Source organism: Rhea pennata, unplaced genomic scaffold, assembly GCF_028389875.1.
Source record: "Rhea pennata isolate bPtePen1 unplaced genomic scaffold, bPtePen1.pri scaffold_33, whole genome shotgun sequence".
Lineage (NCBI taxonomy): Eukaryota > Metazoa > Chordata > Aves > Rheiformes > Rheidae > Rhea > Rhea pennata.
In genome coordinates, this window is record NW_026907680.1 from 1,672,341 (window position 1) to 1,684,582 (window position 12,242).

General features: G+C 55.4%; 1 protein-coding gene across 1 annotated transcript in view; it reads right to left on the reverse strand.

Annotated features, from left to right (window-relative positions):
* The window catches only part of LOC134154689 (transmembrane protein 209-like), a 43,804-nt gene that overhangs the window by 11,205 nt on the left and 20,357 nt on the right, over window positions 1-12,242 (reverse strand). The window contains exons 2-3 of the mRNA XM_062601371.1: window positions 584-710; window positions 408-466 (exon numbers count right to left, since the gene is read on the reverse strand). Of these exons, the coding sequence (XP_062457355.1) occupies window positions 408-466; window positions 584-710 (186 nt within the window). The remainder of the gene's footprint in view (window positions 1-407; window positions 467-583; window positions 711-12,242) is intronic.

A 12,242-nucleotide genomic window follows, 5' to 3' on the forward strand; every position in this document is an offset into this window, starting at 1 on the left:
TACCTGACATTGCTCTCACTCTTCTTCCTTTTCATCCGCTAATAGTATTAGATACAACTACTTTTGAGCCTACTCATTTGAAACCAAATTTGATTATTTGGAAATGTCCTGCAGCCCTACAATACAACACAACGCTACTATTTCAACTATTCCCCAAAGCCTTATTGCACACATTAAACACATTTAAGGTAGGAAACCTGTTCTTCACACTCTTTCTTACTTGTCACTAAAATGATGAAATTCCAACAGCACCAAAAGGGATAAAGGAAAACAAAATGAAGCTTGGTTATTAAAAAACAACAACAACGAAAAACCCCAAACCTTAAAAATGAATTCCCCAGCAAGAAGAATGAAGGCTGAAACCTTCCCTCCTCCCTAAAACTAATTCATATGCTGTGACAACTCACCAATATACCAGAGCGGCCAAAATGCGATGTTGTAATAGGAACTTATAAGTTTTCCAGTCCTAAAAAGGAAAAGGAAGAAGCGATCAATTTAACAGTAACTGGGTCCTATGAAATATTTAAGCATATACAAAGTAGAATGCTTTACTTAGTTGAGTCAGATATAACAATCAACATACATGTCAGTATATATCATCCCCCCAACAGACATATTAAGGAGGCCCCAGGCCCAGACCACTTTCCGCTCTTCAGCCTCCCTCCTAATCTTCACAGTCCTGTCAAGGAGCGAAGCTGCAGAAATCTGTTCTGCCGCCATTGTCTGCAACAGGAAGCACACAAAGAAAGTTAAAGATTGAAAATTTATATACAGTTAGATTCTCACTCTGTACAAGACCTTTAAAAAAGTAAAAAAGCAAAAAGAAATTACATAAAAGGACTTCACATTGAGGTACCAAATCGTGTGTAGTGTTAAGAATGAGCTTCAGTGGTTTAAAAACAAAAAACAAAAAACAAAAACAAAAAACCCAAAACAATATTCCTCTTATAAACTGCATAAGCACTGTCACCTCTTCACAGTGAAACAGTTTCCATTTTCTCCACTGAGGTACAGAGGACAGAAAAGAGAGCCAGATTCCAACAGCGTTTTTGAGAAATAGCATTTTTCGGAATGCTGAGGCAACACTGCCTTCTCCAAGCAAGGAAAACAGACCAAGAAAACATCTTGCACAACCTGGCAGTTTTCCTACTGAAAACACCCACCTATCTCCTTCTGTCAGCTCAGGACAGCTCTGTACCCTCCCCACACCGTCCCCCCTTTACACCACAAAATGCCCTATGTAACAGAAATAACGCTTCCTGCATATTCTACTCCTCTCATCACTCTAGCACACACCATGCCACACACACACACACACACACGCGGGCGCGCTTGTCACCCGCCGACAGCCCGCCGCACTCCCAGGCCTCGCTGCCAGGCCCTGAGTCGGCAGCGACACCGCCGCTCCGCTCCGCTCCGCCCCCGAGGGCGCCGCGGCCCAGCCCCAGGCCCAGGCCCCGCCCGCCGCCCCCACCGCAGCCGCCTCCAACGATTGGTCGCGCAGAGGTGACGTCACCGGAATCAGTTCTGCGGGGGGGGGGGCGGGGCGGGGGGGAACGCCGTTGCCGGGGAGATGCCGTTAACGGCGGGGGGGGGGAGGGGGGCGGGGGAGACGACTCCGCTTTTGAAAAACAACGTTCGCCCGTGCACAGCCCGGCCGCTTTCCTACTGAAAACCCCGGCCCGTGTCCGTCTCCAGACCCTCCGCACACCCCCCCGCCTTTACGCCATAAATGCCGCACACAACAGCAGTAACACTGGCCACTTTCCCTGCTCCTCCCATCAGCGCAGGAAACTGCCACGCCTCCCCCGGCCACAGGCTTCAAAACCTCTCAGCTACTTCGTCGCTGAACACAAACATACAGGAGTTACCTCAGAGAACACGCGGTTTAACTGAAATGACAGGATTTCACACGCACAGCCCTCTCCCACCTCCACCACCCTAGACCCTTCCCCACACCCCCCCCACTCTGGCACACACCACGACACGCACGGACACTTGTCACCTGCCAGCGGCCCGCCGCGCTCCCAGGCCTCGCTGACAGGCCCTGAGCGCGCACGCCCCGGCTCCCCCGCAGCCAAACCCCGCCGACCACAAGCAGACTCGGCCCCGCAACGAGCAGGCGCCCCGGGAGGGCGGCGACACCGCCGCTCCGCTCCGCTCCGCCCCCGAGGGCGCCCAGGCCCCGCCCCAGGCCCAGGCTCCGCCTTCCGCCCTCACCGCAGCCGCCCTCACCGCAGCCGCCTCCAACGATTGGTCGCGCGGACCCGTGACGTCACTGGAGGCAGTTCCGCGGGGGCGGGGTGCCGTTGCCAGGGGTACGCCGTTGCCAGGGGAACGCCGTTGCCAGGGGGACGCCGTTGCCAGGGGGACGCCGTTGCCAGGGGGATGCTCGCGCAGCCGCCCCGGACGCCCCGGCCGATGGCGCCTGCCCGACCCGGCCGCAAGCGGCGCCAGGCGCCATGGCGGCCCCAGCGCGGCGGCCGCGACGCCCCCCGCACCCTGCCGCCCGCCTTGGCCGCCACCGGCCGTGCCCACACCCGGCCGTACTCTTCCCCTGCTCGGCTCCCACTACGGCCGCGTGCGGGCACACCCCCCGGCTGCCCCACGCCAGAGCCTGGCCAAACGTGTTGCTCCTGCCTGCAAACCTCACCACGAGGAGCAGGGAGGAATAAAAGCACCGCTGGCCGCTGAAAGGGAGCACAACGAGTTACAGCAGACCGCTCTGTGAGCGCGGGCCAGCGGACAACCTCAGCTGCTCCAAAACCCTTCCTGCCTTTGCCTCAGATCCCAAGCACCAACCTGAAATTAAGAAAGCCTAAAAAAGGAGATTAACTACAAGCCTAGACTGCACAGTTATCGATAAACACAGTGTCTAATGCTTGGCCACTCTTTACAGTGTGCTGTAGGTGACCCTGCTTGAGCAGGGGGGTTGGACGAGATGATCTCCAGAGGCCCCTTCCAACCTCCACCCTTCGATGATTCTGTGATGGGCGCTTTCTCTCGCAGCTCCTGCTGTGGGGGGAATGGAAAATGCGTGGAGGACAAAGAGGCTAGAAGCTGGTCTGAGGTGCGGATCCTTACCGAGGCTTGTCAGTCTGCAGAGAGAAGGGGACTCAATCCTCATGAAGTGCTGATGAAAGTCTCCCTGAGCAGGCTCTCAAGCAAAGCTCCTGCATTTGCAGATGCGCACGCACCAGATGGAACGATGAAGCCTGGTCCTCCAGAATCGCCATTGCTAGTGAGGGGCCGCAGGCTTTGCCCTGACTTGGGCTTGCTGGAGTGTCAAGGTGGAGCAGAGTGGCACTTGGAGGAGGCTCTCCTTCAGCAGCTTAAAGGCCTGCCAGCTTTCTTGAGCTCCTTTGCCCTTCTGAGCTGCCTCCCCTGGCATCCCCCTAGCAGGTCTCTGCAGAAGGGGAAGCCTGCTCGCCTCAAGGCCAGCCTCTGGGCTCTGCTGCCCTCCTTCCTACCTGCCCTCAGGCTCTGCAACTCCACTAGTTCCCGGGTGCTACAGCCCAGGTGGCCATGGACGCTGCTGGCACCAAGCCTCCGGGGTGGCCGCTTCCCCTTCTGGCCCTGGGCACCCGCCTTCTTCCCCTCACGCCCGCAAAAGCCCAGCACTCAAGGGCACCCAAGAAACACACAAGAGCTAGCAGTTCCCTCCCACCATGCAGCCAGTGGACAAAGTCAGCCAGGGCTCAAAGAAGGGCACTGGAAGGGCTCTTGTACAACCAGCAACCACAGGACAATGCATTTGCAGAATGCAGGCTAGCACAAGAAGGACCCCAGTCAGGAACACTTACCACTCCTGTGTTCTGATGGCCTACATTCACAGGCTGTGTAGCACGTACCCTAGCTTCTGGACGTGGTTTCTTTCCACCTGCTGCTGCATTCTGTGCAGAGCACTGTGAGGAGACTGGGAATGGACTGCAAATATACACACGGGGAGGTGGTATGAGCACAGGGGGAGTAGGATCTCCACTCCCCCCTCACAAGCTGGGCACCTGCTTCTGCAGCAGAAGGCAGTGCTGCAGCAGAAGCACAGGGATTCCACTGACTGCAGGTACATCAACAGCTGTGAAGACTACCCCCAAATAAAACACTCAGGGCTGCACATCATGCCCGAAAGAGAGCTCTAAGCTCGCCCACAGCATGACTTTCTCTCCATGCAGTGAGGATAGAAGCAGGGTCATCTACAGGACAGGCTCCAACTCATACCACTACCCCTGTCCTGCCACATGCATTAGCCACTGCTCCATGGCCCCAAAGACTCTCTGTTCAGGGATGGGCAATGGATGGTTGCTGGGCTCCCAGTGTCAAAGAAGGAGAAAGGCATCAAGGCAGTCAAGCACAAAGCTCTGAGCAGGTGGGAGCCAGCACAGAGCTCTGAAGAACCCTTCCCCACAGACAGAGCCCATATGAAGGCGGAGCATGCGTGCAGGTCACTGGGACTCAGCCGCTGGGAAGCCTTGCTCCCAAAGCACTTTCTGAGCAGCCTGCCCCAGCCCTGGCAATGCAGCCCTAACCAACCTGTGCTGGGTGGCTGCTCCCTTCATCAGGCAGGGGGGAAAGAAGCAAGGCAAAGTACTCACGTTGGAAAAATACTTGGAAGAGGAGTAGAGGACAAAAAAGGAGCCGCTCTAGTGGCTGTGAACATTGATTCCCTCATCACCTTCATCTGCAAAGGTGAGAAAGAGAGGTGAGATGCTGCCAAGGAAAGGATCTTGCTGCTCACAAGGGCAGCCCATGTTTCCATGCTCCGGAGAAGAAGCTGCCTCTCAGAACTGCAGAAACAACCCTTGCTCTTGCTCTGCAGCCCCTCCATTCTACACAACAACAGCTGTGGGGGAATAGGGGAGAATGGCTAAAAGCTCTGGCAGGCTTTTGTCGAGGGTAAGAGCCGAGAGTCTGAGTTAAGAGAGCAGTTCCTGCCTATAGAGAATTCAAGGGAGGAAAGCCCAGGGGAAGGCAGCTCACTAAACTCTAGGGAAATGTGTCGGTCAGCCTGCTAGGGAGGATGAGAGAGAGCAGTGGGGGTGCAATACATCTGTTTTACCAGGAGGAAACGTTTTTCTCAGTCCCTGCGCTCATCCTTTCCCTAAACCTTCCTGTCAGCACCCTTTTGCTCTGAAAGGCAGTTGAGCAAGGCTGAACATCCCTTTCTTGTTCAGACCAAGCATCTGAATAATCACACAGCTGAGCAAAAACTCTCCATCTCGTATTACAGAAAGGCTCAGTGCTTCCATGGCCACCAGAAAGAGCAGTGTGTTCATGGAGAGTGCAGGAGTTACAGATATATTGTAAAACTAGTGCACAAGTGGCATTTCTGAAAGCAAAGCCCCAGGGAAAGTCCGACAAGGCTAAGCAGAACCCATGGGAAGGGCCCTTCTACAGCCAGTGCCCAGAGCACAATGCTTTGGCAGAAAGCAAGCTGGCAAAAGAAGGACCTCCATCAGGAGCACCTACCTCTGTTGACTTCTGATGGCCATGTACAGGCCACGCAGCTGCTGCTCGAGCTTCTGGCATTTGCGTCCTCCTGCCCAGTAATTCCTTCTTCGCAGAATGTGAGTGAATTCCTGGAAGCATGCTGCAAATACACACCGCGGGGATGTGTGCCACAGGACACTCAGGACTGCACAACATGCCCAAAAGAAAACTCGAGGAGCCCACAGTTGAGACTTTTTCTCCAGGCACCAAGGAGAGCAGCAGCGTCAGCTCCAAGGACAGGCTCCAGCACACACCATTACCCACTGTCCTGAGCACTCCAGTAGCCACTGCTGTGTAGCCCCCAAGGACAAGCTTTCTTGGAAGCTTCAGAAATGGAACCGGGAATAACTGCTCCGTCCCTTGCAGTCCTTCTCTCTTCAGGCACTTACGTCCCTCCTTCCCATCCTCTTCAAAGAGCCCAAACAACCTGTCCTTGCCTCTAAGGGCTGCCTGAGCCAAGGGCACATCCTCTCGAGCCTGCTGCTTGCCACCCCTGACTGCTGCCTGGAAATGACCTTCCTTCCTCCTTGCTGCTGGCAGTCAAAGGAAGGGCATTGCCCAAGGGGAAACACCACAGCTTTGGGGAGATATTCACCCAAGGCACTCCTCCCCTCCAGCAGCATTCCTTGCAGCCCTCTCTTCCACCTCACTCCTCTCTACTAGGCTGCTCACCACAGCTCTACATGCCTGGAGACATTGTTGGCAAAGGATTCTGTGGCAGCAGGCACAAAGGCTCTCTCTCACCTGAAACAGGGCCCTCCTGCCTCTTCCAGGCCCTGCATGTATGTGCACACACATAGACTCCCCTTTGCATTCACATCCACCAACTCTGCACAAGTGTGTGTCATGCTTCAGTGACACACAGAGATGCCAGCCAGTGGGGTGTAGTCACACTCTGTTGGTGCCAGCCACCAGAGGGGACTTCAAAGGAAGAAAAGGGCTCCTAGCTCCCAAAATTCATCCACAACTCTGCAAACAGCCTCTGCTCCTTGGCCTTGCTGCCAGCAGGGCTCCGATTTCACTTTGACATACAAAGCTCGATCCTGTCCTGGCCACAAAAGACATCCTCCGCCTTTCCTCCTGCCTAACTGCATACTCACAGGTCTGAGCAAACAACGCACACCCTGCGGCAAAGCTCACACCAACACCTCCCTCTTCACAAGGCTTGACAAGAGCATGCAGACTTTTCCTCAGCCTCCAAAATTGCCCTGAGACACCCAGCACTGCTCTCCGCAAATGAGCAGCATCCACATTTATTTCACCTACGCGCTAGGAGAAAAGGCCCTCCTCTTCCAAAAGGACCACTTACATTGACTTTCCCAAAGGTCTGGGACTGACAGTCTGACAGGCACTTGCTCCGGGCTGCCCAGCCAGCAAGAGAGGCCTAGTCCTCATGGCAGAGTTTAAAAGGCATTCAGGCGGCACGGCTCCCTTCTGCCGGGGAGGGCGGCAGGGCTGTGTGAGCAGGGTGTGCGTGCAGCCAGGTGTGCCCAGGGCTGTGCCTGAGAGCAGTGTCCTGGGAGGTCAGGGTGCCCAGGGCCATGCCTCTGCCACCTGCGATGGTCAGCACTCAGCCCGCCTGGGCAACTGCCTGCAGGGCTGCGGGGAGAAGCCGTGGGGGGAAGGAGCAGCCCACAAAAGGGCAGGATCACAGTGCCCCAGAGTGGGGGCTGCGTGGGGCAAGGCTGCTCAGAGCTGCTGCTCAGCCCCAGGAGCTTGCCCGGAGGAAAGTCAAGGCAGGGACGACTCCACAGGGAAAGAGGTTTCCCCAGTGTTGGCTTTCTGTTCCACGCTGTTTTTTGGGGGGAAGGGAAAAGGAGGTGCCAAGGCTGGAGAAGAGCTGGAGACTGGGGAGGCTGCTGAGGGGTCAGCAGGTCTGTGAGGAAGCTCAGAAAGTGCTTTTGCCCCTGCTCTGCCCATGCACAGCAGCAGCAGCAGCAGCTCTGCTGGCCCCAGGAGCCTTTGTGGAGCTGCTCCTTGGCACCTGCCAAGAGGTGCGTGCCCCGAAGCAGTGCCCTGCTGCTGGGAGGGATCTGTGGGGCACAGCCAAGTGCCCCAGAAGTGGGCTGGGGTCTGTTGGCTAAGGCAGGCAATGGACGCAGGAGAGGGCATTTGGTGCTGACAGGAAAAGCTGCAGGCGGTGGAGCCATGGTGCGAGAAGGGGAGGAAGGTAGAGCAGAAGTGCGGTGGGAGGGAGAGTTAGGGAATTTAGCTCTCTTCCCCTCCAGTGCAGACGTTTTCTTCCCAGAAAACCCCACATGGCCTCTGCCAGCCTGCAGAGCCTCTGCCCCACAGGCCCCAGGGCAGGCACTACCTTCTCTGCAGACAGACCTCTGGCTGAGGAGAGGGTCTGACTCCAACGAGATGTTACTCTAGCCTAGGCCTCTCTTGCAAAGGCTGGAGCAGCAGCAAGTACACGGAGGTTCTGCTTGCAGACTGCAGCTCACTAAGTGCTTGAGGCCAGTGTTGCGAGAGCTGCTGGTGCTTCAGCACAGTCTTTCTAGCACAGGCTGGAACAGCAGCAAGTAAATGCAGAACCGCAAAGAATGCAGTGATTGCCCCAACAGGGTCTTCTTCCAGCAGCCTGGGGCCTGGGAGCTTCCTCAGCCAGACGCAGGAGCCACAAAGCCTTTGCCTGCTTGGTCCTTCCAGAAGCACACCCCCACCTTGGGCTGAAAGCACACCGTCAACCTGTGGCAGGGTCACATGCGCCTCCTTGCTTGGCTTCTCTCTTCCTCTTCAAAGCACTTCTGCTGGGCTTCTTCTCACCTCTGCAGGGCAAGGAGATGCGGCTTTCAGCGACCTCTCTCTTGCCTCTCCTTCCTGACCAAGAGCTGTTCGCTCACAGCCTGCCCCGGTGCATGCAAAGTTCAGATGTGGTCATTTTCTCCCCAACAGGCCTCACTCCTCCTGCAGCAAATACCCTCTGGCACTTTATTGCCCAGCCATTCCCTGTGCTTTGGTCCTTCTGTAGCTCTTATTTGGGGAGCCTATAACATGGAGAGGAATGAGTGGTTCTGGTTTTGGTTTGTTTGAAAAGGTTGATCCCTACCAGAAGCAAGCAAGGCAGAAAGACATCTTGGGCTGGCGTTTTCCTCCAGACTACGATTGTCGCAGCAGAGAGTCAGCTGCCTGTATGGAAGCATGATTTGGATCGGAAAAGGGCGCAGGATCTCCTCATCACAAAGGCCTTAAGCCATACTGGGGAGCCAAAGCCCTCAGGGAAAGCCCACAATTTTCTCAGCCCGGTCTTCAAGTATGGCCTCAGAAGGCAAGTGGGCCTCTTGGCATGCTGGGCTGCCACCTTCAGCAGGAGCACTCCTGAAGGGGTTGAATTCTTGCTTTTCTCTTTACTCATACAGTTTCAAGAAGAAAACAAGAACTCCCCGGCCTTGTCCCCTGCCACACTGAGATAACTGTGGCTCCTACGGGCTCCATTTGCACAACCACCCTGGAAGAGTCTGCATAGGTATTGTCAGAGAAGGAAAGCTCCTCAGATCCACTGGAGATGTGGGCCTTCCACTTGTGTATGCAGTGTGCTTCCCAGGCTCCGACAAAGGAAAGGCAGACTTTATGCACCCTGAGAGCTCCTGGAGAGACAACACAGCAGGGCCAGCAAGCAGACGGGCTCTGCTGGACCTCCTACTTAAAAAGAAGGGAAGGCTGCATGCGGATATCAAGACTGGCAGCAACCTTGGCTGCAGTGGCCGTGAGAGTGTGGAGCTGAGGATCCTGAGAGGATGGAAGAGCACAAAATGTGGGATGCCAACACTAGACTGCAGCAGAGCAGACTTTGGCCTCTACAGGCAGCTGTCTAGGAGAACCCCATGCCAGAGGCTCCCAGAAGTAAGAGGGAAATCAAAGAAAGCTTCTTTGGAGTCCCGGAGTTCCTCCTCCAGGCTGTGTCCAATTCTGGGCTCCACAACACAAGAGAGACGTGGAGCTACCAGGTGGAGTCCTGCCCCAGAAGGGCTACTAAGATCAGGAAGGGAGTGGAGCATCTCTCCCACAGGGAACGGTGGAGAGAGCTGGGCCTGTTCAGCCTGGGGCAGAGAAGGCTGAGGGGGGGAATCTCAGCAATGTGTATAAGTATCTGCAGGGTGGGTGTCGAGAGGATGGGGCCAGACTCTGTTCAGTGGAGCCCAGCGATAGGACGAGAGGCAACAGGCCAGAGTGAAACCCAGGAAGGTTCATCTGAAGACAAAGGAATAAGCCTTTTCCCTGGGAGGAGTGACAGAGCACTGGAACAGGTTGCCCAGAGAGGCTGTGGAGTCTCCATGCCCGGAGACAGTCAGAAGCCGTCTGGACAGGGTCCTAGGCAAGCTGCCCTAGGTGACCCTGCGTGAGCAGGGCAGGTGCACTAGAGGCTCTCCAGGTCCCTTCCAACCTCAAAGAGCTCTGTGATTCTGTGGTTCTGAGAGCTGAGGCCAGGTCCTGCACAGGGCCGTGCAGGGAGAGCTCCTGTCATGCCAGGGCTGGCTGAGTCTTGCCATGGCCCTGGCATCACTGCAGCTTCTGCTCACATGCTGCGTGGGATGGAAAGTAGAGAGAGCCTTTGTGGAGGCTCTGTGCAGGTGTTTGGGCTGCTTGATGGCCTGGTCAGGTTGCTGTGTCCACCTGTAGATGAGGTTGAGGTAAGACTTCAGCCCAGGCTTAACCCAGGTAGAGCAGGGCTGCAGCCTGGGTCATTGCAGGCTGCTCAGGTGCTGTCCTGCCACTGGGGCCAGGCGTGGACCCTTGTCTCTGGCACGCAGCCCTCCCCGGCGAGGCCCATGCACAGCACCCACAAGCGGGCAGTGCCAGGCCAGCGTGCACCTGACACCTTCATGTTCACCATCAACCCAGCTGTCCCTGCCCTACCTCGGAGCAGGGATCTCGCCCCAGGCACCGGGGCTGCAGCTCGGCCGCCTTCCCCTCAGCATGGTCACACGGCAGCTCCTGGCCTGGCAGCAGCGCCGGCAGCAGCCGCTCTCCCAGCCCCCGGGGCTCCGCACGCTCCAGCTGGGGAAAGACGTGGCTGCGTTTGCAGAGCTCGCGGGGCTTTAGTCTCCTGGGGCTCCAGCCAGAGATGTCTGTTCCCGAGGTGCTGGAGCAGGTCAGGCTGCTTCCCGCGGCAGGAAGCCCAGCTGCAGCTGGCTCCAGCGCTGCGCCTGGCACAGCTGCATCCCAGCCCGGGGCAGGAGCTGCCAGCAGCGGCGGTCTCAGCCACAGGGGCCTCAGCTCTCCCTGCCTACCCGTAGGGCATAGACAGCAGGAAAGCATAGCACAGGCACGTTCTGTGAATATGATAGTGCTTGATGTTTGCCACAGCTCTTATCCATTGCTAAGCACGAGCAGTACTGACCAGGCCAGAAGGTGGGCTTTCTTGAAGAAAAGCCGAGCAGTCTTTAAGCACTGCCAGCCCCCTTGGACATCTTCAGATACTGCAGGCTCTTGTAGATGGAAATTCATCATTCAAAGGTCATTTCTCCAGAGACTAATTCAACCTCTTTCACAACAATTGCTCCTCTGCAGTCCCTGCTTTGGGACAGGACTATTTCAAAGCAGTGAGCTCATCAGAGCAGTGCTTTTTGCTCCAGGATCTTTTGCTTGCCCAGCACTGAGCTGTTCTTCTACAGCTTTTGCCAGTTGCTGGAATGTCCACAAACCTATTGCCTAACGCTGGCATTTTTGAATGTCATCCCATGCAGTGTCATTTATTGGCCTCTGAGAATTTATCAGATCATGTGGGATGGAGGAAGACAGTGAGGGTCTTCGTGGTTGGTTTAAATACTCCTGTAGATGAGCTTTCCTGGAAGCAAGGCTGTTTCGACAGGGCAAGTTATGTGTGTGTGTTCTAAGCTGACCAACGGCGTAAGAAGATGTTGTCTCTGGGTTTAAACAAAATGTGTGGTGCATATCCAGTGGAATTTCCTTCACTCAAGAGCCCATTGAGTGATAATCAAACACAAAAAATCAAATGTCTTCCTCTGTGTGGGCCCCTTTCATTTTGAGTTCCTCTGAGGGCTTTACATCTCTCTACATTTTTGCACCATCCACTCCCAAGTACTATTTATTTCCACAAACGTTTTGGGCTGTGTGTGCTGAAAAACTAACATTGGATCTTTTTCCCCTCTCCCAGGTGCAGGTGAAGTTGGAAGTGCATGTGTTGGCCTCCACGCATCTACTGAAGGATCTGCAGCAAATGCAGATGTACCCCAGGACTCCACTTTCCAGGGCAATACAGAGGAATCGTGATATTCTGAGCAGAAAGGATGTGGCTTGCACAAAAGACTATGCAAAGCTGGTGAAAAATATTTGCTTTACACAGCACGGTAATGGTTTCCCACTAAGTGGTCTGGCTGTGAGAAATCCTTGCTGCAGGCTGAACCTAAACTCCAAGGGGTTTCAAAAGTTGCCAGGCACACTGCACTTCCCTCTAACAAGCCTGCAGGGATACGGAGCTTGTCTGGCACCGTAAAGTCCATGTCCCTTCTCGTGTGAGTAACCAACTGGCTAACCTTTCTTCTGCAGCTTGATGGAGCTGCCTAAGTATTTTGTATGGAAGCACACGTGTGGTCTTGCTCAAGTCAGGTGCTGCCTTTTAGCCACAGCAGTCCCTCTGCTCCCTTCCATTCTCGTCCTGCTACAGACATGTAGCGTTTTCAACGTTCTCTTAGCACTGAGCACATTGCTCTTGGATCTGTTCTGTGTCCCCTACTTCAGTCCTCATGCACTGGAAAACCCTGTAGTGAAGCCGAAAGCTTTCCGAGGGT